Genomic DNA, 26,466 nt, shown 5'->3' with positions numbered 1-26,466 from the left:
GACTATGTCTGGTGGTGTGTTTTGGGGCGTGTGTTAACTTATTATGATTTTAGCCAGTCTCTCTGCTAATGGGTGTGTTGGTGTTCCTTGCTGGTTGTTTGACATGGGGTGTCCAGCACTGGAGCTTGCTGGTCATTGAGTGGAGTTGTTTCTTAGTGTTGAGACGGAGATCTTTGGGGAACTCTCGGTGATTGATATTACATATGGCCAGGATGTCTCTGCTGGTCCAATGTCCTGAACTCAGCTCTCCCACCTCAGAGGCTCAGGCCTGACATCCTGCCAGAGCACCAAGTCCCTGTCAGCCACACGGCCAGGTACGTGGGGATTTCCTTGCCTTTTGGGAAGTCTGAGGTCTTCTGCCAGTGTTCAGTAAGTGTTCTGTAGGAGTTGTTCCACATATAGATATATTTTTGATGTATTTGTGGGGAGGTGACCACCATATTTGAGTCCTCCGCCATCTTAAAGGTCCTCTCTTGAGCCACATTTTGATCTGGAATGTATCTCTTGCCGACATCTCCTCCCTTGGCATTGTCTTTTCAGAATGTGAGAAAATCCTTTCTGTCCAACAGTACCATACAGGACCTGACTGTGCTGCAAGATAACAGCAGAGCTGAACAAGGCCAACGTGAGGGAAGGAAGATGGTACTCTAGGTTTGTCACTTATTCATATAGGTATTGTCCCCATTTTATCCCTGAGGAATGGGAGCCACAGATTCATCAATTAATTCACCTGGTGTCCACAGGATTTGAACTCAGAACTGTATACTGTGAAGCACATACTCTTTCTCTTACAACAAAGTGTAAAAGGAAGTAAAAGAATAGAACTGGGAGACAAGAAAGAGGATTCAAGGAAGACTCTACTGCAAGAAAAAAAAAAAAAAAAAAGAAACCCCATAATAACCTAACTCTGCCAAACAAAAATTTTATGACTGATATTGTATTGGCCAACAATGTTTTAACATACTTTTCCAACATCAAGTTTTTAGATAATAAATATTTTTAAATTTGCAGTACTTATTACTTTTAAGCAAAAATACTGAGTTCCAAAATTTGAAAGTTATAAATAGTAGTGTTCCCATATTAAGAAAAATGGTACTTGAAGAACTGTGGTTGCAAAAGGAGCCATGTAAGAAATTATTAGTTGTGTCCCTCTCTTGGTACTTGATCACATGCTAACAAGTATTGGTTTACACCTTGTTTTGAGAAATATTAGGTTATTTGGAAGCAATGTCATGTCTCTTTCTTTTTGGTTGAATTATAATCCCATTATACATGTGGTATTTCTGCACAAATATGACATTGGATATACACTGGTAGAATTTAATAAAAAAGTTTTCCTCAAGGTTCTAGTTACTGAATGATAGGTAAACATGTTCTATGAATTCAACATTCAACCAGTGTGGAAAGTTTTCTAGTATAAATCACTTTTTCCTCAAGAAAACCATAGGCCATCATTAAAACATCTTTGCTATTATTATTTTTGAAAAGGTATATGGTTATGTTTTTTTAAATGTTATCTAATTATATATGCTGACATTTTTAAAGGTGAAATGATTTGATGTCTAGCATTTTCTTCAATATAATGTGGGAGCATTGAGAAAATATGATAGATAGGCCTCTAGTTTATAGCTGATAAACTGAGTGATAAACAAATGGAAGTTTATTATTTCATTCTCTCTACTTTTATAGAAGTTAAAAATTTTTTATAATAAAAAGTTACAGCACCATAAGTAATACTGAGACCATTTTTACTGCTTACTCTATATGGTAAAAAATTTATCACCATGTTTGGGGACAAGCTTTTTCTCCAAGGAAATATTAAATATATTTTTAAGATTTTCTTTTACTTCTTCTTCATTCAGTGTGTTAAACTCTACCAAATCTGTATTGTCCTTATAATTGAATCTCCTGTAGGTGAGGGTGAAGCCCACTAAACAGTGAACACCTTCTGGAGTCTGCAAGGAACAAAATGACTTGCTTGTAAAGACAGATGCTGGAGATTCCTGAAGGTATATATTCACAGACTCAAAGTCTTCAATTGTTCGAGGTTCAAGAGTAAAAGAGTAGATTTTGCGATATTTATTCTTTTCCAGGAGCTCAGAATTAAGAAATTCTTGGTTTGGGATATACTGCTCTCTTCTGATTTGATCCAGGTACCAGATTCCTCTCTCTTCTGTCAAGCAGAAGATGCAAGGCACTTGGGGCTGATCCTTCCCAGAAATTAACTCTAGAGGCTGCCACATCTGGTAAGAGCGTCCAAATCCAGCATCAGCTATGTAGTTCCTGCCATCAATGGTCACCTTCAGCAGGAGGTGAATCATGGCATTGCTGTATTTGTTTGCTGAAGTGTTGTATACATACCCTCCCAATATCGTGGTCTCAAAACCAATTGTGGTCAGAGCCCAGTACAGAAGATGATTGACTTGGAGACACCACCCACCTCGGTTCCTCCTCACAATTTGATCAAAAGTGGCCTCTAAGCCCAATTCCATGGCTTCCCCACAATGGATGTTAAGGTTCTCAAAGGGAATGGCTCGGATCTGGTGCTGAAGAATGTCAGTTAATGTTTCTAAGTCCAATTTGTTCCTACAGTGCTTATAACCAATTCTTTCAAAATATGCTTCAATGTTCATGATTCCTTAAGGCAAGGAAAACAAAACAAAAACAAATAATTACTTTTGTACTTGGATTTCTTTGATTAGCCTAATGATAACAAATGTATTTTAAACATGTAAACACAAACAATGGTTATAAATATCTGTAATTATAAGTCTTTTTTTGTGTGTGCTTTGGTGTATTAATGGCTTTCACATGCATAAGTTCACTTAATGGTGCGAGTAACCCTGAAAGAAAAATATTATGACTTCTTCCATGTTTTGAGCATGAGAAGTTGGAAATCCAGATGAAGTGATGAGTAAAATGATAAACAGCTTACATGTGGTTTTCTTGGTGATGAATAAGGAGAGGTACAAGTTGCTATCAATTAAAATAGAGTTTACAAACAGTTTCTAATACAAACAGGAGAATTATATAATATAGTACTTTCATTCATGGTAGTTGACCAACTCAATATCCTCTTCAGCTGAACCTTACACAAATTTCCCCACTCAAAGACTCATATTCATTCACAAACTGATTTATTGATTTATTCAATAAATAGTTTACTGAAAATCTATTATGTATATGTTACTGACCTAGTGGTTGCTTATCTTAAAGAATCTTACATTTTAGTGGGGTCTGGTATGACACAGATAGTGAATTAAATGAATTTAAAAAACATGCAATTTCTTTTTTTTTTAAATGAATAGCCCAGTTTGCTTTTTTTTTTTAAAGAAATTCACGTTCTTTTATTTATTTATTTATTTATTTATTTATTTATTTATTTATTTATGACTGTATTGAGTCTTCGTTTCTGTGCGAAGGCTTTCTCTAGTTGCGGCAAGTGGGGACCACTCTTCATTGTGGTGTGTGGGCCTCTCACCATCGCGGCCTCTCTTGTTGCGGAGCACAGGCTCCAGACGCGCAGGCTCAGTAATTGTGGCTCACGGGCCCAGTTGCTCTGTGATATGTGGGATCTTCCCAGACCAGGGCTCGAACCCGTGTCCCCTGCATTGGCAGGCAGATTCTCAACCACTGCGCCACCAGGGAAGCCGAAAAACATGCAATTTCTTAGATAGTGATAAGTGTTCTGGGGAAAATAAAGCAAAGAAGGTAGATAAGATGTGCACAGAGAGATCTTCAGTTTCCAATAAGGTGGGCAGAGGAAGCTTCACTATGACTTTAAGGATGTGAGAGAATGAGCCATGTCCACAAGTGTGGGAGGATGATTTAGGAAGAAGGACCAGAGAGTTAAAAAAAAAAACAACCCTAAACTGGAACCTGCCTAGAGTCTCCAAAGAACACTCAAGGAAGACAGGATGAAGGGAGCAGAGGGAGTAAGTGGAAGCATGGATTGAGATGAGATCTGACCTTTTGTCTTTTACTCTGAGATGAGAAATCACTGTGAGAAGGGCAGTAGGGGAAGGCTGCAGTTTGGACAAAATGCACCATCATCAAATTGTTATGTCTGGCTTGTATGGAGAGTGAGCGGTACATACTGAGCTGAATGAATAGACATGTGACCCAGGTAGGCATAATTCAAAGTACATTTGCTCTAGGACCAGTGTTTTGCTCATGGATGGCATGTGGTCCAAGTCAGTTCAGTAAGATTCTGTTGAGGAACTTTTGCTGAAACCTAAGCAGATGCTTCTACTGCAGGGCCAGAACCTGGTACGATATTTGCTCAAATCTACTAGGAGAACTTGCTGAAGAATAATATCAACAAAGAATGTATTGAGTTGAGGGATGAAAAGCAGGAAAAGGAAAGATGAGAAAAGACAAGAAAAGACAAAAATCAAGTCTTAAGCTATATCTAGACTTTCTGGTAAGGTAAACCAGAAAAAAAAAAAAAAAAAGAAGCCATTATTTTGTAAAATCTCATGTAGGAAATGTTTCTGTCCCCTGATACCAGACTCATAATCCAGTGTGGACACTGATTGTAACAGTGGTGTATTACCATTGGTAAGATGACATGGCCTGAGGTGAGAGGCTACAAAAGGGGCTACCTGCCCCTACCTGCCCCTAGGTTAATGGTGATAAGTTATGTATTCCTGTTGTCCTTCTTAATGTCATTTCTTTCAGATTCACCTAATTCTCTTTTTTGATCAGTTATTCTTCCCATTTTGCTAGTGTTTCAACTTTTTCTATTCTTGATGTCTGCAATCTGATCTCTTCCAAATCTCTTAAGCTTATTTCATTTCTTCTCATCTTTACATGCATCAGTATCCTTTTTCAACATCTGCACAAGCCAAAAACTATACCACTCAGACACCGAGAGAACAACTTAGCCAGACCACCACAGACCCTCTTCTACTTCTGTATCCAGAATCAGTGCTGGGTAAGTAAGGAGGGCAGGTGATGTGGAATAAAAGAAATATGATTTGGACCTGCCTGGCCATTTCATTTCTGGGTTAACCAACATCTTTTGATTTGGAAATTAATGTATATTTTGTAAAGCTATCTTTTGATTTTAAAGATTTTTCTTTGTTACTTCTGGAGGGGATATGGGGATACATGTGTACATATAGTTGATTCACTTTGTTATACAGCAGAAACTAACACAACAATGTAAGGCAATTATACGCCAATAAAGATGTTAAAAAAAGATATTATGTTAATTTAGAATTTAGTAACTTCAAGTTCATTGAGAAGAAGACAGTATAGGGGTCTGGATGCAAGCAACATGTTATAACCAAATTATACCTGCATATTCCATGACTAAATATAAGAGATTTTGTACTACTGAAGTTATGATAGAAGGTGAAATATGGAGGCACTAGAAAGTAGTTGTCAGGATAAAACTGGGTGAAAACACTGCAAAGTTTATATATTGACTTGTAATTTAGATGTGCACTGATATACCATTTCATTTTGCTTGATCATAAATATAAGAAAAGAATAAAAGGAGGGAGCATGAACACACTTAGGGAGCCAGCTGAGATGTCTCAGAAAAGATACCTTTCTGAGGAAGTTCAATATAGATTGAGTCTCAGTTTTAATTCAGAAGACTTAGGATAGTTCTTCCTAGTTCACACTGTAGAAATAAAAGAAAAAATAGTTTTAAATATATCATATTCTTCCTTGAAAACAAGGACAGTAGGTCTCATTGGGACATGATTATGAAGAATATTTTAAAATCACAAAACAGAAGGAGTAAAATGGCCTTTTGGGTTGCATAGAGAAGAGAGCTGAATGTACAATGATGGGACATGGGAGCAAAACTGGTGGGTTCTAAACCTGGAGACTGTGGAAGTCACCAGCAGGGGGCTCAGACACAACAGACCAGATGAATATTTGTCATACAATCAGCAAGGATGGGTGAACCCTTTCTCAGGTCCCTGATTGTTACTACAAGATTTACCAAACACAGAAAAGACAAGTATGTAATGGTAGCACCTGTCTTCCTTTAGGTGTAAAGTATAATTGGGGATATTGGGGCAGAAAAATAAGGCAATGTTCTTAATGTATGGTGTCACCAGAAAGGAGGAAGAACCATTCGTATGCAGAAGACCAGCCATCAAAATATCTCTTGTCTTCAGTCATCTTCCCTCATCTCCACTGGAAAGATTGCAGAGTCCAAGGTCCACTCCAGCCAGACACCTCACCAGTCACATTTCATTCAAAAAACAAATAAAAGATGGAGACAGAACTATACATGCATAAATATGATAAAAAAACAGAATGCAAATATACTATGAGACTGGGATCAGAAGAAAAGGACATAATACACAAAAGATAGAGGAAAAAGACAACCAGCTCAAGAAGAAACATAAACTGAACAACGGAAAGATATTCTTCACAGGTACTTGAAGAGATAAAACATTTAAAATGGACTCATATCAAAAAGCCAAAAAATGAGGTGATAAAATAACACAGTGTTATCAAAAGAACTATTTATAACTTAGGAAACTAATTAAGAATAACAGCAAAGATAATATATAAGTAATTATGAACAAAAGGGGAATATATATATAGCATAATATCAAATGACTTATGTAGAAGAAAAACTTAATACTCAATGGTTTTAATGAAGAGATAAAGCCATTAAAGAGTTAGAGAGAAGCTAATAGACATAAAACCAGACAATCCAATATAAAGATAATTGGTATTTCTGAAGGAAAAAATAAAACTCAAAAAGGATAATAGAAAAAAAAATGTATATATTCTAATAGTGTTACCTCTCCATCAGTCGTGAAGATGTAAATCAAAATGAAAAACTAAGGAAGAGAAAGGCAGATTTGACTCCTTTTATTATAAGATAGAGTAGAAAAGTTATGAGAATTATGGTTGAAGTAATTTTAAAACATTTAAAAAGTGTGACTTAAGTGAAAGCCATTAGACCTATTGACCTCTGCCTCAGGTACAGAGGGTAAAGAACAGAGCATGTTCAGTGTACCTTGAGAGGACACATGACACTGGTGAGGATTAGGCTATCTCTTGACTTTCTGGTAAGGTGAGCACCCCCTCCCCCAAAAGTCTGTATTTTGTAAAATCCCATGTAGAAAAAAATTTCTGTCCCCTGTTACCAGAGTTCTAATCTAGTATGGGCACTAATTGTAACAGTGGTGCATTACTATTGGTAAGATGACATGGCCTGAGGTGACATGGTACAAAGAATCCCACCCATAGGTTAATGGTGATAAGCTATGTATTTCTATTGTCTTTCTTTTTTGTTCAATTAGACAACATTTACTAAATGAGAAAACTACACTTAAAAAGTGCTTTAAAACAAAATGAAATTAGAAAAAAAGGCATGTGCATTTGAAATAACTTTGCACTCTGCTGAAAATCAAATCTCTTGCAGTAATACAATATGCCGATTCTTAAAATATAAGTTAACAGAATTTTCAATTTAATATTTTCAAAGATGATATTAAGGTCAAGAATTTCACATCTATGGTAGCCCTTATAGAAGGGCATTTATAAGTATGATGTCCATCCCTATGAAGCTTACAAATTTGACAATGCTCAATAAAAGCTTTTGGAATCACATCCAAGTGTCTCATCTAATGAATCACAAATTTGTGTCCTGTAAGTTCTCCTTCTAAAATCTTTATGTAGACTTTTCTATTTCCATCATTTGTTAATTTTTAAAAAAAATATTTTGTTTAAAAAAAAAGGAAAAGAAATGCTGGAATAAACCCTAGATCATGTACAGAAATTATTGCTACTATAGTTCACTACAAAGCGTGTCTATACAATATCACATGAATTTTGATCATGAAAAATCAGAATAAAAATCTTTAGTGACATAAGCCTTACAATCGTATACAACATTCAAATGGTAATATTAGACAGTTGAGCACCCAATACCCATAGCTGACAAATGTCCTACTGACCAACATTCATTTAAATATATTCTTCATATAGAGGGAGGAAAAAAGAGATAGTGTCAGCTTTCTAAGCCTTGTCAAAAAAAGGATATTCATGTTCTGTGGATCTAAAAACAAGCAACAACAACAACAAACCCCCAAAACAAAACTGGTGCAGGTGAGGGTGTTATCAGAAAGTTAAGCATGCTGAAAGGTGTTTTGTAAGAATTAAAAACCTAATTCTTTCTTAATGTCATGAAGAAAACAATAGCAATGGTCAATAAAATTAAAATCTGGTTCTTTGAGAAGATAAACAAAATTGATAAACCTTTAGCCAGACTCAAGAAAAAAAGGGAGAAGACTCAAATCAACAAAATTAAGAATGAAAAATGAGAAGTTACAACTGACACCACAGAAATACAAAGGATTGGAAGAGGCTACTACAAGCAATTATATGCCAATAAAATGGACAACCTGGAAGAAATGGACAAATTCTTAGAAAAGTACAACCTTCCGAGACTGAACCAGAAGAAATAGAAAATATGAACAGACCAATCACAAGTAAAGAAACTGAAACTGTGACTAAAAATCTTCCAACAAACAAAGGTCCAGAACCAGAAGGCTTCACAGGAGAATTCTATCAAACATTTAGAGAAGAGCTAACACCCATCCTTCTCAAACTCTTCCAAAAAAATTGCAGAGGGTGGAAGACTTCCAAACTCATTCTACGAGGCCACCATCACCCTGACACCAATACCAGACAAAGATATCACAAAAAAGCTACAGACCAATATCACTGATGAATATAGACACAAAAATCCTCAATATTAGCAAACCAAATCTAACAACACATTAAAAGCATCATACACCATGATCAAGTGGGATTTATCCAAGGGATGCAAGGATTCTTCAATATACACAAATCACACCATATTAACAACTTGAAGAATAAAAAACATATGACCATTTCAATAGATGCTGAAAAAGCTTTTGACAAAATTCAGCACTCATTTATGATAAAAACTCTCCAGAAAGTGAGCATACAGGGAAACTACCTCAACATAATAAAGGTCATATATGACAAACCCACAGCAAACATTATTCTCAATGGTGAAAAACTGAAAGCATTTCCTCTAAGATCAGGGACAAGACAAGGGTGTCCACTCTCACCACTATTATTCAACATAGTTTTGGAAGTCCTAGCCATGACAATCAGAGAAGAAAAAGAAATAAAAGGAATACAAATTGGAAAAGAAGTAAAATGCTTACTGTTTTCAGATGACATTCTACTATACATAGAAAATCCTAAAGATGCCACCAGAAAGCTTCTAGAGCTAATCAATGAATTTAGTAAAGTTGCAGGATACAAAATTAATACACAGAACTATCTTGCATACCTATACACTAACAATGAAAGATCAGAAAGAGAAATTAAGGAAACAATCCCATTTATCATTGTAACCAAAAGAATAAAATACCTAGGAATAAACATACCTAAGGAGGCAAAAACCTGTACTCAGAAAACTATAAGATACTGATGAAAGAAATTAAAGATGACACAAACAGATGGAGAGATATACCATGTTCTTGGATTGAAGGAATCAATATTGTGAAAATGACTATACTACCCATAGCAATCTACAGATTCAATGCAATCCCTATCAAATTACCAATGGCATTTTTCACAGAATTAGAACAAACTATTTTACAATTTGTATGGAAACAAAAAGGACTCTGAATAGTCAAAGCAATCTTGAGAGAGAAAAACGGAGCTAGAGGAATCAGGCTCCTGGACTTCAGACTATACTACAAAGCTACAGTAATCAATACAGTATGGTACTGACACACAAACAGAAATATAGAGCAATGGAACAGGATAGCAAGCCCAGAGATAAACTCATGCACCTATGGTCACCTAATCTATGACAAAGGAGACAAGAGTATACAATGGAGAAAAGACAGTATCTTCAATAAGTGGTACTGGGAAAACTGGACAGCTACATGTAGAAGAATGAAATTAGAACACTCCCTAACACCATACACCGAAATAAACTCAAAATGGATTAAAGACGTATATATAAGGTCAGAAAGTATAAAACTCTTAGAGGAAAACATAGGCAGAACACTCCATGACATAAATCACAGCAAGATCCTTTTTGACACACCTCCTAGAGTAATGGAAATAAAATCAAAAATAAACAAATGGGACCTAATTAAACTTAAAAACTTTTGCACAGCAAAGAAAACCATAAATGAGATAAAAAGACAACCCTCAGAATGGGAGAAAATATTTGCAAATGAAGCAACTGACATGGGATTAATCTCCAAAATATACAAAGAGCGCATGTACCTCAATATCCAAACAAGAAACAACCCAGTCAAAAAATGGGCAGAAGACCTAAGTAGACATTTCTCCAAATAAGACATACAGATGGCCAAGAGGCACATGAAAAGATGCTCAACATCACTAATTTTTAGAGAAATGCAGATCAAAACTACAATGAGGTATCACCTCACAGTGGTCAGAATGGCCATCATCAAAAGAATCTATAAACAATAAATGCTGGAGAGGGTGTGGAGAAAAGGGACACTCTTGCACTGTTGGTGTGAATGTAAATTGATACAGCCACTATGGAGAACAGTATCGAGGTTCCTTAAAAAACTAAAAATATAACTACCATATGACCCCACAGTCCCACTACTGGGCATATACCCTGAGAAAACCATACTTCAAAAGACACAGGCACCTCAATGTTCATTGCAGCTTTATTTACCATAGCCAGGAGATGGAATTAACCTAAATGTCCATCGACAGATGAAGGGATAAAGATGTGGTACATATATACAATGGAGTATTACTCAGCCATAGAAAGGAACAAAATTGGGTCATTTGTAGAGATGTGGATGGACCTAGAGTCTGTCATACAGAGTGAAGTAAATCAGAAAGAGTAACCAAATATTACCTGAGTATTCTGCGATTAAACAGAAGAAATTGCTATGACTAAAGTTGTGATTCACAGTGAAATACTGGCAAAACTTAGAAAACAGTTGCCAGGAAAATAGCTAACTGAAAACACAACTAGCCTTATTTCTTGATATATAGCATTTCTGTGCAGATATGTCCTTTCCTTTCAGCTTCATGATTAATATTAGAGAAGACTCAAGGGATATATAAAGAACACACTTAGAGCATCTACTGAGAACTCCCAGAAAGGCACTTAAAACATTTCTAAGCAAATGGAAGCAAGTTGATGTTCAGTTTTAATTCAGAAGTCTCAGAAATTCCTTTCTCCTGGACCAAACTCTAGAAATAATAGAAGAGATAGTAAAATGTATATTGTGACTTCCTTTGAAAACAGAAAGATAGTTTAGTGTTACATGAGTTGTGAAAAGTACCTAAAAATCACAAAAGAGAAGGGAAAGGACTGAAGAGTAAAGGGGGCATCTGAGTTGCATAGGGGAAGGTGTAGCAAGTGCAACCACAGAAAATGACAGCAACACTGATGGGTTCTGAGCCTGGAGGTTGTGGAAGCCAACGCAAGGGGCTCAGAAGGAACCAATCAGATGATTAGTTGCCATAGGATCAGTTAGGAGGGGTGAATCATGTTCTATGCCCCTGATTGCTACTACAAGAATTACCAAACATAGCAAAGACCAATATGTAATGGTAGCACACGGTCTTCCTTTATGTGTAAAGTATAATTGGGGATATTGGGGTAGAAAAATAAGGCAGTGTTCTTAATGTATGGTGTCACTGGAAAGGAAGAAGAACCACCGATATACAGAAGATCAGCCATTAAAGTATCTCCTGTCATCAGTCATCTTCCCTCGTATTCACTGGAAAGATTGAGGAGTCCAAGCTCCACTCCAGCCAGACATCTCACCTAAACTATAATCAAGAAAGAAATCAAAGGTGGAGACAGAACTATATATAAGGAATAGTTTCCTTTTAATATAGAACAAAGAGTATGAGAATTTGGCTAAAGTAGTTTAAAAACATTTTTAAAATGTGTTGTAATGGAAGCCATCAGACCTATAGACTTCTGCCTCAGGTACAGAGGGTAAAGAACAGAGCATGCTCAGGGTACCTTGAGAGGGCACATGGCATTGGTGAGGATTCAGGACTGAGGCTAATGTGGGTAGAATGCTGTCTGTAAGCCACCCAGAAGCCTTTAGATGTCTTTGACCGCTTTTTCTGTGCCTCTGACTAGCATGGCTTCTGTGTCCTTGTGCTTAAGGAGCTGCATTGTGGACTCTTTGGAAGACTTCTTGGGGGTTCCTGGAGCTGCTTTGCCTTCCTATGTGAAAATTGGAAGTGCCAGGGACTTCATGTCCTGCCAGGGCAGCCCTGTATCAGTGACTTACTAGTGAGATGTTCTGAAAACCCAGCTGCCTTGCCTTGAGTCTGGAAAGACTTTGAGTTATAATTCACATTCAGGCTGACACTGGAGTTCTCCCAGGAGCACATCATAAGCCACTTGCACATGGTCCTGGCCTCAGCTTCTAAATCTAGGGAACGTGACAAGTCGTATCAGTGGTCATTTTGGAGAGCTGTGTGAAAGAAAGGTAAGATGTACAAGATGAGGCAACTTCCAGAGGGCCTTGAAAGTCAGGCAAAAGAGACTTCTGTCACCAAATGAATGCTTGTTATTTTGTTGAATGGTCAATGTTCAATAGTCAACTGGCTGCTGTGATTTACCCCTAAGTGACATGGTACTTCAGTTACAAATTACCTTTTTGATGTAGCGCTGGAGAGCAGGTCAATATGAAGAACTCATTGTCCAGCTCCCAGTCTAGAGTCTCTACCTCTTTCATGAACAACAGTGTTTTCCTATTTTATTTTATTTTATCTTATTTTATTTCATTTTTATTATTTTATTTTTTATTTTTCAACTAAAGAAACACTTATTCGTTCCCCAAATAAAGTTGTAAGCAAAAGCCTAAAATAGAAGAATTAAAAACAGGTTGATCCAGAGGTAGTTCACCCCTGAGATGCTGCCACCACAAGTACAGTTATGGACTGAGACGAAATCTTCTATACCTACTTCCTGCACTTCTGGCATGACTGAATAAAAGAGCCTTAAGGAGTGCTAGTGAGTGGCTTTTCTTTGTGTGTGTGTGGTGTGTTTGTGTTTTATTTCCTATCCTTTTCCTTCTTTTTCCTTTTCTTTGTCTCAGTGAAGGACATGGCATCACATTGGATTGACACTACAACCCACCCTGACACCAGGGCAGGTGGGCATCTGCTTGATTTCTGGATGGAAAGGGAGCTGTTAGGCTAGCCCTGCTCAGAGGCCATTGGACAACAGGGCTTTATGTACTGAAGGCCTGCAGCTCAGCCAGGGCTCTGAGCTAAAGCTTGCAGAGTCAGGCAGGTATTGTGAGGACTACCGAGCAGGCCCAGAGAGACAATCTAAAGGAACACAGCTGCTCAGCTGAAGATAGAAAAGCCAAACAAAATAAGTTTCTGGGACAGAAGTACTAGGAAGTTGATAGTTAAAAAACAAAAACAAAAACCTCCTTTTGAGGGAAGGAATGGAGTCCTCTGTTTTATGCTTCAGGAACTAAAATGAGGGCCCAGGGGAAGGGAGTGAAATGCTGATGTCACACTCAGGGCTACAAGCAGCATAAATATACGTTTGGACAGAGGTGGAACCTTCTGTACCTACCGCCAGCATATCTGTCATGACTGAACAGATTTTTAAAAATTGATGTGAAATTCACGTGACCTAAATAAACCATTTAAAGTGAACAATTCGGTGTCATTTGGTACATTCACAACTTTGTGCAACCACGACTTCTATCTAGTTCCAAAATATCTCACTACCCCTGGTAAAACCCCAGACTCATGAAGCAGTTATTCCCCATTTCCTCCAGCCTCTGGCAACCACCATTCTACATCCTGTCTCTGTGTTCCGCTCCACCTTCGGCTGTTGTGAACAGTGCTGCTGAGAACATTTGTGGTCAAGTACTTTTTTCTGTATCTGTTTTCAATTCATTGGGTATATGCCTAGCAATAGAACTGGACAAATGAATAGTAGAATTTTAAGAGGTGCTTCTAAGTGGCTTTTCATTCCATATGCTGTGATTTTCTTTTCCTCTCCTTCCCTTTCCCTTCCCTTCCCATCCCTTCCCTTTACTTACCTTTTTTTGGTGCCGAGGCTCACTGCAAGGACACCACAACCCAACCCACCCCCAGGGGCAAGTGGCCAGCCCAGTGATCTTCTGGATGAAAACAAGAGAAGTTGCCAGGCAAGCCGTGCCCACAGACCGTCCTTCACAGTGCTTAGTGCACAGAAGGCCAATGGAAAATAGCCAAAAAAAAAAAAAGTTACACCCAGGCAGCAGGAAGTTCTGAATGTTTCTGTTTCTCTTTTTCCCCCCCTCTTGAGGAGCAGAAGCTCAGAGTTGTGGGTGAAATCTGCCTATTTTTAAAGTTGGCTCTGAACTATTTAAACCTATAAAGGGCAAACAAGATAAGCCTATGGGCAGGATGCAGCTATATACATAGTTGGCAGTTAACAACTTCCTTCTGAGTGAGAGGGGGCGGGGTCAGCCATTTTGTGGCTGAGGAACTAAACTGTGACTTGGGGGAAGGGAAAGGTCAGTTCATCAAAGAAGAGCCAACAGGCGTGTTGTTGTTGTGGGCGTCGGGCCAGGGCAAGGGAGCAAAGTCCAGAGGGGAGAGCCCACAGACCCCTTGCTCTGGGGCTGTCAGCCGCCACAGGCTCCTCTCTCCTGTGGAATTCTGCACATTTGTGCTCAGGGAGTGGTGTCCTCAGCCTGCCTGACAGTGAAAGAGCTGGTTCTTGTCATTTATGGCTCCTGGAGACCTTCCCTTAGGGTCTGCCTTCCATCAAGATAAAACGTCCTCAAGAATTCCCTTAAACTGTGCAGACAACGCAACACAGCCTCCCTGGAGTTTGGGGATGATCATTAGAGAATTTCTGATCAGCTAATGCAGGAGGAGCAGGAGTGACCATGAATTTGCTGACTGCAGGACTAACTGGGCCCTTTGGGACACACCCAGGTGGGGATAGAGAAGGTGGACATTGCTGTTTCAATTATCCAAGAGGGAAATCCTGTCCCCTGAATCACGTGTTGTACACATTAGCTATATTTTATATACTTTAATCCTCGCAACAAACTTTTAAAGTAAGCTCTCTTATTAGCTCCAATTTTCTGAGGGATAAACTGACTTTTAGAGATGCTTAAATGACCTGCTCAAGTCCTCACACCTGGGATGTCACACGGCTGTTACTCTAACCCTGAAACTGAGCAGGGCCTTGTGAGGCACCCAGGTGTGGAGGCTTGGCCTCTTATTTTTGTCCCCCATTTCTTGTCGGCAAGACTCCAGCCTCTTTGACCTTCCCTGAGTTCCAGAGGGCAGATTCGAACAGTTGCTAATCAAAGGAGGAGCAGCCAAGAAACCACCCGAAGCAAGATTAAAGGGACCAGAGAAGCTCATCAAAATTAGGGAACTGACCACCTGAGACCCTGCACACATCCTTATCTTGTCCACAACCCCACCCTTGGGAAGTATTGCTATAAAACTCCTTATCAAATCTTCTTGGGTTGGGACACATAGTTTTTCGAGGCAGAGCTGTTGTGTCCCCCTTTGCCTGACAAAGTAATAAAGCTCTCCTTTTCTACTTCACCCAAAACTCTGTCTCCAAGATCTGATTTGGCACCGGCGTACAGAGAAGCTGAGCTTTCGGCATCAACCCCGACAGTTTGAATTGGGGTGTGTTATCTCCTCCATTATCCTGTACAGTAATTACAGCATAAGGACCCAAGTTATATGTCAACCAAACTTTCTGAACTGGCTTAGGACCTGACATTCGGGTCTGTGTAGTATCTAGTCTCCTGGACTCACATTTGAAATAGGATTAAGCCCCGATTTCAAAGCACAACGTGTCACTTACCGAGCTCCCCTGGGGCCCACAACCAGGAACCGGGCTGACTGCCATCCTCCCACTTCCTGGACAAGCCCAGGAAGAAACCTCACTCGTTTGCAAACTGCTCCACCCCTTGAATCTAGTTAGAATCACCAGGGAGCTCTGGGAAATGTAGTCGTGGGAACTTGGGTTGTCCTTGTGCACCTCTTGTTCAAATGTACTCTGGTGAGACCTGGCACCAGGCTGAGAGTGGAGTGACCTTGTAATCCATACAGTTCCTACTCTTAGGGAGGCTGAATCCAGATATCCTAAGTGTAACGTGGGAGGTTAGGGTTTGAAGGGGATCCAGGAAAAGCAGGTTCATTAACCTAGAGGAGCAGAAGGAGATGGATATTTTAAATCACTCCCCCAGGTTATGACAGCATTTCCTCATGAATTTCCATGTGGCCCCTAAATTCCTATTTTTCTTCCCCATCTTCAGTCCCATTCACCACTCCACCCTGAGGCACTGTATAATGTGTCCTAAATTTGTCCACATATAAGTTATGAGTGTGACATATATAATGTGCTTTTGTTTCTGCATGTATTTTTAATTTATGTTAATGATATAGGTCTATCACTCTTCCTGTTTCTAATGCACTTCCCTCTATACTTTATTTCTTTTTATAATTAAAAAAATTTTTATTGGAGTATAGTTGTTTTATAATATTGTTTTCGTTTATACAATACAGCAAAGTGAATCAGTTATACATATACATATATCCCCTGTTTTTTGGATTTCCTTCTCATTTAGGTCACCACAGAACACTGAGTAGAGTTCCCTGTGCTATACAGTAGGTTCTCATTAGTTATCTATTTTACACATAGTATCAATAGTGTATATATGTCAATTCCTATCTCCTAATTCATCCCACAACACCCGCCCCCATTTCTAAAACCATCTTCGTGACACAAGTGTTGCCTTGTGCTCTCTCTTTGGCACTAACAGTTCTAGTCCATGCCTCCTGTATTATGCTGCACGAACTTGGGATTCTCTACCTGAAGGCTTTCTCTTGGCCTGTGCTTTGGCCATACAGATGGACCTGCAACTAATGGCCCTGGAACACCACTCAGCCCGGAAAATGTGAGTGGGAGCATAAATGCCCCTGTGTTCCACCTACTCAGGTGGGGTTACTCTGGGGTCATGGCCAGCACTGCCTCCCTATGTTCTCCAGTGAGAGGAAGCTTCCATTGTCCTCTGAGGTAACCTGCCGATCATGTACCCTTCATTGAGTCTCAGAGAGCCGCTGTCTCACTTTCCTACTCCCATGGTGGTACTTCCTTAAATCACCTCCCAAGTAAGCTACTTGAATGCAAATCTTCATCTCAGGGTCTGGTTTTGGAGGAAACCAACCTAAAACCATTTAACCTACTGGTACCACTGGTGAAGGACACTTAGGTTGCTGCCAACTCCTGGTTACTACAGACACCACTGTAATCAGCACTTTCCTACTTGTGCCTTGTAGATGGACATGAGGACTTTGCTTGGATAGACATCAGGAATGGAATGTGCTAGAGGACAGGGCATCAGTGTACTTAATTTCATTGAGCATTTCTGTCCTCTTGTGTAGAAAGTTTCCTGCTTTCCTCATATCTTGGTTGATACTTTCGGTTAGCAACCTTCAAATGTCTGCCAATCTCATGTGTCTAAGGTGATAGCTCAGTGTAATTCTCATCTGCACTTCTCTGATTCTTAGTGAGTTTGAGCATCACTTCATATTCCTATTGACCCATCACATTTACTGGTGGTGAATTAAATGGCAAGGTGTCGAGGAAGCACTCTTCTGCCATAGTAGCCAGGGCACAGCAGAGATGAAGGATGGATAGCAGAGGATATCTTGCTAGAAAAATATTGCTGGAGAAGGATATAATCTCAGAATGCAGGTCTGGGCCTGGGTCATTTTGACAGAAATTGTGGAAAGGCTTCATTCAATGGAGTAGGGCTATTGTCCCCTGATCCTGGGAAATGTGACACCTGGAATTAAGATCCAGATGGCAAGTTTGTAATTCTGAGATTGCTTCCATCATTCTAGCCAAAGTAACAGAGGCCCTTGAGGATCTCCAGCAAGAATTGTTTCAGAAACCTGAAGTCAGGAGGCTTGTGGCTAAGGGAGAGTAAGACCAGAGTCATGGATCCTGGGGTCTGAGGGCAGGGACACCAGAGGATGTAGGCCTGGGATCAGGGTGGCCATCTGAACTGCCAAGCCAAATTCTGACTACTTCCTAGACTTTCCATGTGGAAGGAGAGCAGAAGTGAGAAATACTGGAACTGTCACTGAGCTTTCTCCTCACCATAAAGAGGTGAGTTAGGTGTAGTAATAAACTCCCTCTTTATTCCAGTATGTACAAGTTGGAAAAGTTTAAGCATTCTGCTTTTAAAAAAATAAATATACTTAATACTGTAGAATTAATTTGTATATGGTAAGTATTCTAACTTGTTCTAAAGTGTTTTCTTTCAAATATTAAAGCATGTAAAGAATTTCTTATTTCATTGCTAAAGAAAAACAAACAGACCTACATTTTTGCAAAGATAGGAAGTTTGAACTAAAACTCCCCCTCTTAATGATGGAATCTATGGAAGACAATGACCTCTAATTTAAGATCTTTTGTTGTTGAATAAATCTGTTTTAAAATTTGCTTGCCAAGACTTCTGGTTTCTGCTCCAACAGGTAAAAGTTATCAATTCTCTTTCTCTCTCTCTCTCTCTCTCTCTCTCTCTTTTTTTTGCCGTGCCTCATGTGGGATATTAGTTCCCTGACCAGGGATTGAACCCCCACCCCCTGCATTGGAAGTGTGGATTCTTAACCACTGGACCACCAGGGAAGCCCCAATCCTCTCATTCTTATTGCAAAATCAACAAGTCCTGAAAAATCAAACAGATCCATTAGTGTATCAACATCATGAGGAAAAATGCTGCTTTAACCGAGCAAGACTCTATGAGGCCTTCCCAGAATAGACCCCCACCCATGTTCTCTTCCTGCCTTTTGTCTGTAGAAAAACTTTAGTCAGAGAATAAATTTAATCAGAGAAGTGAGAAAATGCAGAACGAAAGGAAAACAGTCAAGCAAGACAAAATAATAATACTTTAGCCATTAAACAATGTCAAGGATCTTTAGTTCTTCCTCAAGGACTATAGATAATATCCTCAGCCATGTCCTTTCAGTTGTTTTGTAGATACTGAAACTCCCACCAAGTGGAAGAAGTTAACTGTATGCTGCCCACAAGCATGTAGACCCCAGAACGGTTGGAACCAGAAGGCTGATGATGCTGATTCCCACTTACCTCACCACCAACCAATCAGAAGAAATTCCATGACCTGATCACACCCTGTGTCTTGAACACTATAAGACTCCTTGCTACCCCCTCGAGAGTGGGGCACACAGTCTTGAGGGCATTACCCACTGTGGCCACCTTTGCTTGGCAGAGAAATAAAGCTATTTCTTTCTACTTCACCCAAAACTCTGTCTCCAAGATTTAATCTGGCATCAGTGTACAGAGGCCAAATTTCAGCAACGCTGCTAAAAAGTAGAGAGACAGACAGGTGCATACATAGAATCGGAGATTACTGTGAACTGAAGTTCAAGATTAGAAGCCCTAGCTGAAACCAGTATTATTAAGAACACTTAAAAACTTCAATGAACTCCTGGAGACTCAGTGTAGATGAGCTTGAAAGTTACAAACTATGGGCTGTCTCAGTCTCATGGAGTCCTCCACACTTTTGTGGATTTTACCACCAGGATCCCCACCCAAGTTCTCATTGTAAAGACAACAGAATAATCTCTATGCACTTCTGATAGAAGGAGGAAAATGTAATCATTTTGAAATCAGGTCACAGAATTCTGTTCTCTCCCTTCCCTCCAGGGAAATTACTTTATAACAGCCTAGTCAAAGTAAGGTAAGGAAAATACCAAACTCCAATCATCTCCAGCATTTCTGCCTCACCTAAGGGGAGGAAAAGTTGAGATGCACTTTTGAAGGTCACACTTTGGGGCAAAACCCAGGCTTACTTAAAACTTGAGACTAATGATAGGACTATAAATATACTTATCTCCTCACCATCCCTTATAACCATATCAATAATTCTACTGTATATAACAGAGAATTACAGATGAAAAGCTACAAGTTTCAGACACTATTTAATGAGGGATTTCCAGGCAATCCTGAGACAAGAAAGAGACCAAAACTAGCATAGTAAAGGAAATTGAAGACTTGGACATCTATAGCTACAGAAAACAGTAAACACAGCATAATTCCTAGTGAAATAAACATAAACCCTCACACTAAAGGCCTGCATACCTCAGTTCTTATTACGCAATACATCATGTTTAGCTTCCAACATAAAATTGCAAGGCATGCTAACATATGAAAAAACACAGTATGAAGAAATAAGGCAAGCATCAGAGTAAGATTCAGATATGGCAAGGATTTTGGAGTTATCAGACCAGGGATTTAAAATAACTATGATTAATATGCTAAACTTTCTAATGGAAAAGCAGACAACATGCAAGATTAGATGGTCATTGTAAGCATAGAAATTAAAACTCTAAGGAAGAATCAAAGGAAATGCTAGAGGGACTTCCCTGGTGGCACAGTGGTTAAGAATCTGCCTGCCATTGAAGGGAACACAGGTTCGGTCCCTGGTCTGGGAAGATCCCACATGCCACAGAGCAACTAAGCCCATGCACTACAACTACTGAGTCCTTGTGCTGCAACTACTGAAGGCCACGTGCCTAGAGCCCATGCTCCACAAGAAGAGAAACCACCACAATGAGAAACCTGTGCACCACAACAAAGAGTAGCCCCGGCTCACCACAACTAGAGAAAGCTCACGTGTAAAAATGAAGACCCAACACAGCCAAAAATAAATAAATTAAATAAATAAATTTATAAAAAAAGGAAATGTTAGAAATAAAAATTTATAACAGAAATGAAGAATGTCTTTGATGGGCTTACCAGTAGACTGAACATGGCCAATTAAAGATTCAGTGTGCTTGAAGATATGTCAATAGAAACTTCCCAAAATGCAAAAAGAAAACCAAGAAATAATAGAGAACATTCATGAACTGCAGGGCAATTGTAAAAGATACAGCATAAATGTAATCAGAATACCAGAAGAAGAAGGAAAGAAAGAAAGAAAGAAAGAAAGAAAGAAGCAGAAGAAATATTTGAAGTAATAATGGCTGAATATGTATTTTCCAAAATTAATGACAGACACTAAAACACAGATCCAGAAATCTCAGAGAATAACACACATAATAAATATCCAAAAATGGACACCTGCAGAAAAAACAGAGACAAAGAGAAAATCTTGAAAGAAGGTAGAGGGGGAAAAAAAAAACACCTTACACACTAAAGATAAACAAGAATTATAGTGGACTTCTTTTCAGAAACCATGCAAAAAGTAAAGAAAAATATTTAATGGTTTGAAAGAATAAACCCACAAATCTAGAATTCTGTATCCAGCAAATATATCCATGAAAAGTGAAGGAGATTAAAGACGTGCCCAGAAAGACAAAAACTAAGAGTATTTGTCACCAGTAGACCTGGCCTGCAGAGACATACTGTGTTTGTGGATTGGAAGACTCAACATAGTGTCAATTCTTCCCAGATTGATATATAAGTGTAATGCAATTCCTATCAATATTTCAGGAAGTATTTTTTGTTGTTCTTATTTTACTTTTATTTTATGTAGATACAGACAAGCTTATTCTAAAATTTATATGTAAATTAATGGGCCCTAGAATAGCTAAGACCAAGAAAAAAAAAAGTAAAGGGATGAAGAAATATCCCTTTCTTAACATAAATCATGCTAACATAAATCAAAAGAAAGCTGAAGTGGTAATATTAGTATTAGACAAAGCCTGCTCAGAATAAGGAAAATTACCAGGAATACAAAAGAACATAATGATACAGGAGTCAATTCTTTAAGTAAAGTTGTGCATGTGCCTAACAACAAATCATCAATATATATGAAGGAAAAACTGATCAAACTGCAAGAAGAAATAGAGAATCTACTTATAGTTGGAGACATCAACTCCTTTCTATCAATAATTGACAGATCCAGTAGACAAAAAACCAGTTGAACTGAGCCACACAATCAATTGGATCTAATTGCCATTAATAGACTATATCCAATAATAGCACAATATGCATTGTTCTGAAGCTCACATGGAATCATCCACCAAGAAAGACCACATTCTGGGCCATAAAATGTTCTTCATTAATTAAAAAAAAAAGGAATCAATGTATGTTCTCAAACCATAATGAATTAAATTAGAAATTAATAACAGAAAGACAGCTGGAAAATCTCAAAGCCTTTGGAGATTAAATGACGCACATTTAGATTATTTTGTTAAATTTTTGTTTCATATTGGAGTATAGTTGATTAACAATGTTGTGTTTGTGTCAGGTGTACAGCAAAGTGATTCAGTTATACTGAATACATGTAGGTATTCTACATGTATCTATTCTTTTTCAAGTTCTTTCCCCATTTAGGTTATTACAGAATATTGAGCAGAGTTTCCTGTGCTATACAGTAGGTCCTTGTTGGTTATCTACTTTAAATATAGCAGCGTGTATATGTCAATCCCAAACTCCCAATCTATCCCTCCCCCCTACACTCCTCCCGCATATAACCATAAATTCATTCTCTAAGTCCATGAGTCTGTTTCTGTTTTGTAAATAAGTTTATTTGTATCATAAATGACACACATTTAATAGCATGAGAACTAAACAAGAAATCTTAAGAAAAGTGGGAAATGAAATGGAAAATACAATCTATCAAAATTTGTGGAATGCACAGTGCTTAGAGAGAAATTTATAACATTAAATGTAGAAAAGAATAAAGATCTAAAACAATAACTTAAGTTTTAACCTTGGGAAACTAGAAAAAGAATAGCAATACAAACCTACAGAAAGCAGAAGAAAAAGCATAATAAAAGTCAGGGCAGAAATCAATGAAATTGAAAACAGAAAAACAATAGAGAAAATAACAAAACCAAAAACTAGCTCTTCGATAAAAATTAGCACTTATTTTATTTATAGTTCTTTATATCTCTGCAGCTATCAACATTATCTATCATTTCCTTCTTGAAACACACTTTTTTGTTTGTCTTCCTTAGCCCATCATCTCCTGATTTCCCTCCTAAATCGTTAGCTATTTCTTCTTTGTCTCCTTACCCAAAATTGCCTTCTCTCTTTCACTTTTAAAGAAAGGTTGTGGTGCCTTAGTCTTGGGACACTTTCTCTTCTCAATGTACACATTTTTTCTTGGATGATCTCATTCATTACCATGACATTACATGCCACTCAAACACTATCTAGGTTTCTCCAGAAATCAGAACCTGGGGCAAAGTGTTAAAAACAAGTATTAAGTAGTATAGTCATTTTCACAATGTTGATTCTTCCAATCCAAAAACATGGTATATCTCTCCATCTATTTATATCATCTTTAATTTCTTTCATCAGTGTCTTATAGTTTTCTGTATACAGGTCTTTTGTCTCCTTAGTTAGGTTTATTCCTAGGTATTTTATTCTTTTGGTTGCAATGATAAATGGGAGTGTTTCCTTAATTTCTCTTTCAGATTTTTCATCATTAGTGTATAGAAATGCAAGAGATTTCTGTGCATTAATTTTGTATCCTGCTATTTTACCAAATTCATTGATTAGCTCTAGTAGTTTTCTGGTAGCGTCTTTAGGATTCTTTATGTATAGTATCATGTTATCTGCAAACAGTGTCAACTTTACTTCTTCTTTTCCGATTTGGATTCCTTTTATTTCTTTTTCTTTTCTGATTTCTGTGGCTAAAACTTCCAAAATTATGTTGAATAATAGTGGTGAGAGTGGACAACGTTGTCTTATTCCTGATCTTAGTGGAAATGATTTCAGTTTTTCACCATTGAGGACAATGTTGGCTGTGGGTTTGTCATATATGGCCTTTATTATGTTGAGGTAAGTTCCCTCCATGCCTACTTTCTGGAGAGTTTTTATCATAAATGGGTGTTAAATATTTTTGAAAACTTTTTATCCATCTATTTAGATGATCATATGGTATTTTTTTTAAATTTTATTTATTATTTATTTATTTATTTATTTTTTTTGGCTGTGCTGGGTCTTCGGTTCGTGCGAGGGCTTTCTCTAGTTGCGGCAAGTGGGGGCCACTCTTCATCGCGGTGCGGGGACCGCTCTTCATCGCGGTGCGCGGGCCTTTCACTATCGCGGCCCCTCCCGTTGCGGGGCACAGGCTCCAGACGCGCAGGCTCAGCAGCTGTGGCTCACGGGCCCAGCTGCTCCGTGGCATGTGGGATCTTCCCAGACCAGGGCTCGAACCCGTGTCTCCTGCATTAGCAGGCAGATTCTCAACCACTGCGCCACCAGGGAAGCCCGATCATATGGTTTTTATACTTCAATTTTTTTAATATGGTTTATCACATTGACTGATTTGCATATATTGAAGAATTTTTGCATTCCTGGGATAAACCCCACTTGATCATGGTGTATGATCCTTTTAATGTGCTGTTGGATTCTGTTTTTTTGGATTCTAGTATTTTGTTGAGGAGTTTTGCATCTATGTTCATCAGTGATACTGGCCTGTAGTTTTCTTTCTTTGTGACATCTTTGTCTGGTTTTGGTATCAGGGTGATGGTGGCCTCGTTGAATGAGTTTGGGAGTGTTCTTCACTCTACTATATTTTGGAAGAGTTTGAGAAGGATAAGTGTTAGCTCTTCTCTAAATGTTTGATAGAATTCGCCTGTGAAGCCATCTGGTTCTAGGCTTTTGTTTGTTGGAAGATTTTTAATCAGAGTCTCAATTTCAGTGCTTGTGATTGGTCTGTTTATATTTTCTGTTTCTTCGTGGTTCAGTCTCAGAAGGTTGTGCTTTTCTAAGAATCTGTCCATTTCTTCCAGGTTGTCCATTTTATTGGCATATAGTTGCTTGTAGTGATCTCTCATGATCCCTTGTATTTCTGCAGTGTCAGTTGTTACTTCTCCTTTTTCATTTCTAATTCTATTGATTTGAGTCTTCTCACTTTTGTTTGTGATGAGTCTGACTAATGGTTTATCAATTCTGTTTATCTTCTCAAAGAACCAGCTTTTAGTTTTATTGATCTTTGTTATTGTTTTCTTTGTTTCTATTTCATTTATTTCTGATCTGATCTTTATGATTTCTTTCCTTCTGCTAACGTTGAGGTTTTTTGTTCTTCTTCCTCTAATTGCTTTAGGTGTAAGGTTAGGGTGTTTATTTGAGATGTTTCTTGTTTCTGGAGGTAGGATTGAATTGGTATAAACTTCCTTCTTAGAACTGCTTTTGCTGCATCCCATAGGTTTTGGGTCATCGTGTTTTCATTGTCATTTGTTTCTGGGTATTTTTTGATTTCCACTTTGATTTCTTCAGTGATACCTTGGTTATTAAGTAGTGTATTGTTTAGCCTCCATGTATTTGTATATTTTTCAGAGTTTTTGCTCTAATTGATATCTAGACTCATAGTCTTACCTTGAGGCAAGTACACATGTCGAGTTTCCATTTAGCTCTAGAGCGTGACAGGATGAGCTCCCATCCATGCTTAGGAAGCACCCTGTTTATTAAGCAAAAACTCCATTTCTTCCTCGAGCCCTGACTATAGTTACTAGAGGCCCTTCAAAAAGAATGATATTTAGGTAGCTTCAAGGCAGCATGAACGGAGCTTTCAAAATGGGAAAGCAAGGCTGGTGCTGTCAGGCCCCCATTTGCAGTGAACACGCAGCCTATATATATCCTTGTGATTTCTAACAAGTCAAAAGAGAATCTAGCTACACACAGGTCCCTTCCCTGAATCATCGTTTCTTCACAGGGTGTTCTGCAGGTACTGAACACCTTCACCCAAGGAAGGCTCTAAGTAGGCTATCGGGCCTTAGCCTCTTCTAAAATCCTACAGTGTAACAGGAAGACCTGTGCTTTAGTTGCAGGAGGAATGCAAGCCTCCTTTCTCCTGTAGGTATGGGGTCCTTGGGTATGAGTTCCTAGAAGGAAGGCGAAGCCGATTGTGTTTCTAAGTGCAGATCCAAAGAGGGCAATGAGGCAGACTTCCAAGGAATGTAGGACATGAGAAAACATAATCCCTGGAGCTGTTGGAGTGCTGAGGACATCTAGCTTTCCCAAGGAAGGGTGCAGTGTGTTACCTTACTCTCTAAATACAAAGAGTCACTTGGAAAGGCTTCCGGGCCTGCATGTTTCTTAGAAGGGCAGAGGAGCCTGCTGGTACTCACTGTATTTGTAGGCAAAAGGGTGCCCACAGGAGGGTCCTAAATGTCTGGAAATGTGTAGAAACGGTAAAGTAAAGCAGAACTCCGACTAAGACGTAATGGAAATAGCTACACGCTTTTGTTTCAGCAGGCCAATTCAGGCCTTAGCCTGAGGCAAGTACTCAGGACGAGTTTCCGTTTAGCTCTACAGCATGACAGCGTGAGCTCCCAGACAAGCTATGGAAGCACCGTGTTTCTTTAGAGAAAATTCCTTTTCGTTCGATAGGGCTGCCTACAGTGACTAGAGGCCCGTTAAAAACAGTGTTATTTAGGTATCTTCAGGGCAGCATGAATAGAGCTTTTAAAATGGGAAAACAAAGCTTGTGCCATTAGGTCTGC

At 38.6% G+C, this 26,466-nt stretch overlaps 1 protein-coding gene across 9 annotated transcripts; it reads right to left on the bottom strand.

Annotated features, from left to right (window-relative positions):
• Positions 1-1,675: 1,675 nt before the first annotated feature.
• LOC102999256 (arylamine N-acetyltransferase 1) lies at positions 1,676-15,910 on the bottom strand. Of its 9 annotated transcripts, XM_057537239.1 has the most exons (5): positions 15,836-15,886; positions 12,276-12,461; positions 6,075-6,198; positions 5,557-5,632; positions 1,676-2,638 (listed from the first exon to the last, which is right to left on the bottom strand). In XM_057537239.1, the coding sequence occupies exon 5, from the start codon at positions 2,631-2,633 to the stop codon at positions 1,761-1,763; it is 873 nt and encodes a 290-aa protein (XP_057393222.1). In that variant the 5' UTR covers positions 2,634-2,638; positions 5,557-5,632; positions 6,075-6,198; positions 12,276-12,461; positions 15,836-15,886; the 3' UTR covers positions 1,676-1,760. The 9 variants fall into 9 exon arrangements, 5 of the variants coding, with proteins under 5 accessions (XP_057393222.1, XP_057393223.1, XP_057393220.1 ...); XM_057537240.1 differs by lacking the exon at positions 6,075-6,198; XR_009006499.1 differs by lacking the exons at positions 1,676-2,638; positions 6,075-6,198 and adding an exon at positions 3,185-3,688.
• Between the last annotated feature and the right edge of the window lie 10,556 nt (positions 15,911-26,466).

The sequence above is a fragment of the Balaenoptera acutorostrata genome, chromosome 21, assembly GCF_949987535.1.
Source record: "Balaenoptera acutorostrata chromosome 21, mBalAcu1.1, whole genome shotgun sequence".
In the NCBI taxonomy this organism is placed as follows: Eukaryota; Metazoa; Chordata; class Mammalia; order Artiodactyla; family Balaenopteridae; genus Balaenoptera; species Balaenoptera acutorostrata.
The sequence above is the reverse complement of the archived record's forward strand: the minus strand, read 5'-3'. Positions and strand labels throughout refer to the sequence as shown.

What these genes read in the sequence shown, in the direction of transcription:
- LOC102999256 (XM_057537241.1), bottom strand. Translation starts at nt 2,633, where the DNA reads ATGAACATTGAAGCATATTTTGAAAGAATTGGTTATAAGCACTGTAGG.